Below are 7309 nucleotides of genomic sequence, written 5' to 3'. Positions count from 1 at the left end.
AATTTATATCATTACGAGATATTAGTATTTTTTCATTAGAGCCAACTCATCTATTTTTTTAAAGAGAATATTAGAACATCTTAAAGGTAAAATGCTTTGGTGGGTATTTTTTTACTAATGAGCCAACGAGAGCATTTCAGCTTTGAAACTCTCTGGTAGGTTTCATTTTAGTAAACCCTAGAACACCGCCCAAAAAAAAACTCATTTGTGTTAAGTCATTTGTGTGAATTTGTTGGAAATAGCAACGCATCCAAGAAACAGGATGAACTGGATACTCTATCAAAATTTTGAATCTTTAAAACTTTTTTACTGTCAAATAGAATATGAATGTATGATTGGATAAAATACAATTCTAAAACTCCTTTGCAAGAATGATTAAGTAATTTTCATAATCACAATGAGTAAATGGAGATTGAAATTGTTTTTTATAATAGAAATTTAAATATGACACTATAGAAATGTTGAAAACAATTTTGGAACACAAAAAACAGAGCATAAACTAATAAGCTGAAGTTATAAAGTGAGTGATAGAAGAAATATTTTCACATAACAAAACTCTTTCTAAGAGCAATATGATGAGTACAATAAAATCCTAAATAACACTCAAATGATAGAGATTTAGCAAGAGATGGCTTAAGAATGATTATTTTCATATAGAAAAAGTAGAGAGGTTAAATCTAATGTTTAGCCCATTGAGTATAGCTGTTAGAGACAAAAACTAATCGTTTATGATAGTTGGAGACACCTTTTTACACAATTGACACATTACGCATATGGATAAAGCAATAAGCAATGAGGAAAAGAAGTTTCTTCTGATAACTAGCTCGATATATAATGCACTAATTAAGTACAGAGGTTAACGTGTTAAATACAGTAGTTAAAACATAAAACTTCAGTAGATAATGCTTGTGTCAACAACAAGTGAGGAGGCTAACTCACTATCTAGGGTCACATCAAGTGAAAGGAAAGCCATGATCTCAAAATGCACTGGGAATTAGGGGCGGATCTACATTGGTCCTCAAGCCCCACACCTCAGCCCCTCAAGCATTATAAGAGTGGGGCCGTGTATGATGCAACCCGCCTCCCAAAAAAGAAGTCATCATATATCCTTTTTTTTCATTAAAATAGAGTCACAACGCACTATCCTTATAGGTATTATATGTATACAATACGATATGCGTACATTATTTTATTTTAGGGAGAATCAGTCTAAAGTCCTATGGAAGCACTTTAAATACGCTGAGGTCCCATGAATTTAAGAAATAACTGCCAGGTCCCTAGGGACCTAAGGGTAAATAAATCTGAAAGCAAAATTATCCATTTACCCTTTATCTGAAATATGAAAAATTAGTCTGCTTCCCACTAACCCAGGAAACTGAAGACGGCTATGTCTTCCTCATTCTATCGTGCTCCAGAGCTAACGGCCGAGCACTATTCTCGCGGTCGCATTCCATCGGAAAGACCGTTGCGCCGTTAGAGAGTGAAAAACTCGAAGGAGTAAAGAACGAAAGTTGCTCGCTCCTACTTCAGCAACTCATATTTGCCCTAATCGCCATCATCGGACTGTCTCAGCCGTCCTCTGTCGCCTTCTCGCCACCACAGGTTCAACTGCCATTCATTATGCATTTTCTTCTCCCATTATTCCTTTCTTTATTCTTTTCTTTTTTTAGCTGGTATCTCGATTGTGACTTTAATTTTTTGCATCTCTGTTTTTGCACATAACTGTAATTCTCCGTCTCTATTTTTTTGCTGTATGTCGGTTTTCTTCTCACTGTAATTCACCGTCTCTATAATCCTCCTCAGCCTGCACCTGGCCATCCTCAGCAGAATCCCTACATTTCTTCTTCTTCTCCTTCTTTGCAGTTTCCACCTGATCTGATTCCTTGCCAGCATCAACTTGTAGAGCAGCATCGTCGTCCCCACTTCTCTCTTTCTTCTTTTTCTTCTTTTCTTTCTTTTCTTCAGCAACAGGAAGCTCTTGCATTTCCTCATCCACAGACGCACCGTGAGGAGCTTGACGGAAGCCTCCAACTCCCTTCTTCCAATCTTTGTCATAGCTTTCTATCTTTGGCTTTCCTTTAGTTGAACCAACAAGTCTACCTAGTTCGTTGCCTTCAAGACTCCTTAGGCGTGCTTCAAGCTGTGTGAAAGTATATATAAGAAATGGTAGCAAGTGACAACAAAAGTAGGAGAACTAACTAGAGAATAGCACAAGCACCTTGGCTCTGTTTTCCAATCCTATTGAATTATGTTGAGCATGTCCAAGAGCATCTTCCATAATCGCTAATGCTATCTTTGCAGCAAGTAACCGAGAAATTTTACCCTTAAAGTTTTGAGCAGGCTGACCAATTAATGATGCATAATAAATAAGCTCATATTTTGGGGTAGCATGCTTAGTCTTTATGGCCCTAAAGAGAGCCTTTTCAGCACCAAGTATCTGTACAGTACTCCCTGGCAGCTTTGCAAGATTGAGGAAGCTACCACCATGGGCAATAAGGCGAGCACCAACAAGCTTCCCAACAAGAGCGGTCAAATTGGGTGCAATAGTGTTCATCCTGCTCTTAAGATAATCATATAGTTGTTCTCTGTACTCTGAAAGAGACAAAACCTGGTCACACAGTTCTCTAATGTTTATCAAGTCAAGCTTACCAAGTATATTTCTGATATGTTGCAAAAGTGTAGCTATGCATGAGATTTTTGTAATTACTTAAGGCGCATATTTGCATGTTTCAACTTTCAACTACTCCTCTTGCGTTTTATATTTTTATTGTGGATAGTTTAACTTCCAATTCTGCTTAAAAATATGTAATTTTAAATATGGATGAATTTCTCCATTGATGACAACTGCTTTCTTTGTTGACAACAACCATATGCTGTATTAACCAAAATCATTTATTCCATGAATGACAACTAATTACTTCAATGACTACAACCATAAACTCCATTGACAACAACAGTATACTCCATTGACTAGAGAACTGTCATAACTAGTGAACCGTCATGCCTTTATGACTTGTGTTTTTTTCTTACTAATAAACAATGCTAGTGCAGAAATCTGTGAGTTGGAACTTAGTAATGACTAGTATGCATATATCTCTTTTCAACACATGTAATTGAACTTTTCTATTTGTTTTCCAGATAAAGGAAGATGAAAGATAAAGTAAAGACAACAGTGAAGAGATATACCGTACCATTTCATACGCGCTACTCTCCTAGCCAATTTGGTGAAGTGGCAAAATATGTTAAGAAAGATGAGAAATTACAAAAAAGGGTTGAGAAGCTAGGATTCCATAGGCTTCTTGATGTGTCTTGTAAAAAAATTCAAAGAGATATTTGTGGAGAGTTGATGCGTGCCTTTGACCCCCCCAACTCGTGAAATATGCATAAGGGGGAAAATCAAGTAAATGAAGGCCAAGGATGTGAATGACTTGATGGGCTTACGTAGTGAGGGTAAGTAGATTACTGGGGATGTCAATATGAATGATAGAGCTTTTAAGAATTTGAGAAATACTTACTATAAAATGCCTTACAAGGAAATAGCTGAAATGATTATATCTGGAAAGGAGGTAGCTAAATTTGAGTTACTTTTTGTAATGTATGCATTGGAACCTTGCTATTGCCAACCGCAAGTCTTGAGGTTAGTGACCGTATATTGAAGGTCGTTTATGAGACACAAAAGAAACCAAGCGCATATGATTGGGATACGTTCATTTTTAATGAACTTTGCAAGGAGGTAGAAGACTACAAGAAACAGCTGAACAAAGGGTAGGGAAGGACGAGGAAGAACGTTGGGGGATGTATCTACTTTTAATGGTAAGTGTGTGTTCAATTTACATTAATCTAAAGTGATAGCCTTTCAAAGTTTTCCATGTAAAGGTTTTATGTTTATACTAATTTGTCAAGTTTTTAGGTATGGGGCTTCTAGAATTTTTTAGTTGGCCAAGGTTGTCCAAAAGCCGTAGATGCTCTGAAATATTGGGATGATGATAAAGTGAATATAAGAATAAAGTTGGAGAAAAAGAGCAATCGAGGCATCTCGCATGAGCCAACTACTGTACATGGTAGTTCATCTACCAAGGTGTATCAAGAATCGACATTTGTTCACCCAGTATGTATAAAATAGAGTACAATGGACAGATATATATGGTCTTATTTATGCACTGAGTTAGTAATTGTCTTGTAGGAAGTAAGGAGGCTGTATGGAAAAGTGCTGTCGTTTATGTCTGACATTGGAGAAGAGTTAATGAGCTTACAATCAATGCTGCTTAGATAAGGCTCAAGAGAGGAAGAAGGTGAAAAATCACAAGAGAAAGAAGATGATGATAAAGGGATAGATTCTGAGGGAAAGAATGAAGATGAAAAAATAGAAGAGGAAGGACTTGTTGATGAGGGGACAACTTCAGAGGAAAAAAATGAAGAAGAAAAATTAGAAGAGGAAGAATATAACGAAGAAGGGGCTGAACATCAAAAGAGGAAGAGAATGAAGAAGAAAAATTAGAAGAGGAAGAATACAACGAAGAAGGAGCTGAACAATCAAAAGAGGAAGAGAATGAAGAAGAAAAATTAGAAGGTGAAGAAGATAAAGAAAAAGATGATGAACAGTAAGGTTCTCCTAAAGAAAAGGGCAACAATGATGATTCAAAAGAGAAGAGGCTAAGGAGGCAGGTGTAAGAGGGAAAGATTCTGCCAAGGACAAGGAAGGGAGAGGAGAAGAACAATCAAGTAAACATCCTAGAAGATAAAAAAAGATATAAAAGATCTGCTGTGAAATCTCCATGGGTTAGAACTAATGTTGGAAAGAAGAAAAAAATGGATGAGAAGGAGCAATTATTTCAAATATGCACAACACCATGTGAGGAAGATGAGGGAGACAAGTAAGTCCCTATACTGTGCCTAAAAATTGACTGACTAAAGTATTAGTGACAATCTATTTAATTTTTCCTTCTTCTTCAACAGGATCATTGTAGATTTGTATAGTTACTACTTGACTCGTGCAGAGCTACAATGTTTTGGTGGAAAGAGATGGATTAGTGACAGGGTGATGTCAATGGTTGCCCGAACTTTGGTAGGTGACCAAAAGAAAAATGAAGGGAAAGTCCGGAGACATATCTTTGGTTCTGAATTCATGCTAAAAATGATCAGTAACCCATTAAAATGGACGGTTGATGACAACAAGGGAGAAATATTTCCTGAGTTTGTTGGATATAACATTACTGATTGTGATTTCATTTTTGGCCTAACTCTTTTCCATAGTCACTGGTTTTGCTATGTCTTTGAGACCAAGAGTAAGAACTTCTATGTGTTAGATTCATTGGTCAGTAACAGGGAGTATTTCCAAAGACAGCAGGAAGAGGAAGAAGAAGAGAATGTTGAGAAGAAGGGAAAGGGAAAGGAGAAGAAGAAGAAGAAGAAAGGACAACTGGATCTCAAAGAAATGATGGCAAGAGGATGTGTATGTCTATACTTATCACTCAACATTACCAACATCTATATTTGTCGTTGTCTTCTTGATTAGTTGTAAATTAACATTACTAACATTGCAAGTCTTGAGTTTGCAGAGGAATTGCTTTCACTCTCTACTTCATGCAGTCAAGCCACAATTGTTTGAGGATGATGTTAGCACGGACATTATATGGGCTAAAGTTCATGTGCAAACTAATACGTGAGTTCCTTTTATGTTTATACATCATTAAGCTTATATTTACATGTGAAAAATTAATTTTACGTTATGTTTTTTATTTTGTTTTTAGCCATACTTATAGGGTGCATGTTATGACATGGTTACAATCGTGGGACAACACTGTGGATAAGAATGGGTATAAGATGCCAAAATACTCTGACGTATGCATTCTTTGCTTTACATTTTCCCTCTTTCATGTACTACATATTTGTTGTTGTCCCTTATAAGACTTACTTGTAGTGCAGGATGACCTCTATAAGAAGAAGGTAGAACTCTTGTGGTGGCTACTGAGTCATCGTAACAATGTGAAGGAGCTCGAAGCCATGTCCTTGTTAGAAGGATCCCAAGCGACGAGGAAAAGGAAATAAAAGATTTTTTATAGAACCTTAGGATATAATTTTATTGATCATCATATCCCTTTGTATAGTTAGCTCATTTTGTGTAGTTAACTTAGATAATGCTGGTTATAAAAGCTGATTACAAGTTTGTAAATGTGGCAGACAGTCTGTTTTATTAATTGCATGTCAACAAGTTGTTATCACTTTATTGACAAGTGTCTATAAGTACATTAACAAGTTAATAATTCACCATTGACAAGTAGTAATAACTATATTGATAAGGTTGTAATTCGCCATTGACAAGTACTGAGGTAGTAAGTGCTATCATTTCCTGGGAAAATCAGCTAGTTAAATGAACCAGTTGACTACTTAGCTTTGGAGATTGACAAGTACTATTAACTATATTGACAAGGTAGTAATTCGCCATTGACAAGTGCTGAGGTAGTAAGTGCTATCGTTTCCTTGGAAAATTAGCTAGTTAAATGAACTAGTTGACTACTTAGCTTTAGAGATTGACAAGTACTATTAACTATATTGTCAAGGTAGTAATTCATCATTGACAAGTGCTGAGGCAGTAAGTGCTGTTATTCCCTTTAAAATTCAACAAGGTGCAAGAACTTGTTGACTACTTAGCTTTGGATATTGACAAGTACTATTAACTATATTGACAAGGTAGTAATTCGACATTGACAAGTGCCGAAGCAGTAAGTGCTGTTATTCCCTTTAAAATTCAACAAGGTGCAAGAACCTGTTGACTACTTAGCTTTGGATATTGACAAGTACTATTAACTATATTGACAATGTAGTAATTCGACATTGACAAGTGCTGAAGCAGTAAGTGCTGTTATTCCCTTTAAAATTCAACAAGGTGCAAGAACTTGTTGACTACTTAGCTTTGGATATTGACAAGTACTATTAACTACATTGACAAGGTAGTAATTCGACATTGACAAGTGCTGAAGCAGTAAGTGCTATTATTCCCTTTAAAATTCAACAAGGTGCAAGAACCTGTTGACTACTTCCGTTGCCTATTGACAAGTGGATATAACTATATTGACAATGTGTTAATTCTCCATTGACAAGTGTTGACGCACTTGGTGCTGTTAATCCCTGTGAAAATCAACCAGGTGCAAGAACCTATTGACTACTTGCCATTAGTCCTTGACTATAAGGTATCAATTCATTTACAATTTATGCATTTGCTATTAAAAAGTGCTAATACATTATGTACAATAAACCAAAAAGTAAACAAAAACAACTTCCATATATATAAACAAAAAAATACACTTGT

General features: G+C 36.0%; 1 protein-coding gene across 1 annotated transcript; it reads right to left on the bottom strand.

Annotated features, from left to right (window-relative positions):
- Positions 1-1768: 1768 nt before the first annotated feature.
- LOC129289210 (probable nucleolar protein 5-1) lies at positions 1769-2554 on the bottom strand. The gene is made up of 2 exons (XM_054926008.1): positions 2219-2554; positions 1769-2140 (listed from the first exon to the last, which is right to left on the bottom strand). The coding sequence occupies exons 1-2, from the start codon at positions 2552-2554 to the stop codon at positions 1769-1771; spliced, it is 708 nt and encodes a 235-aa protein (XP_054781983.1).
- Positions 2555-7309: the final 4755 nt, after the last annotated feature.

Source organism: Prosopis cineraria, unplaced genomic scaffold, assembly GCF_029017545.1.
Source record: "Prosopis cineraria cultivar Desert tree isolate PC_DT_omini unplaced genomic scaffold, ASM2901754v1 PC12, whole genome shotgun sequence".
In the NCBI taxonomy this organism is placed as follows: Eukaryota; Viridiplantae; Streptophyta; class Magnoliopsida; order Fabales; family Fabaceae; genus Prosopis; species Prosopis cineraria.
The sequence above is the reverse complement of the archived record's forward strand: the minus strand, read 5'-3'. Positions and strand labels throughout refer to the sequence as shown.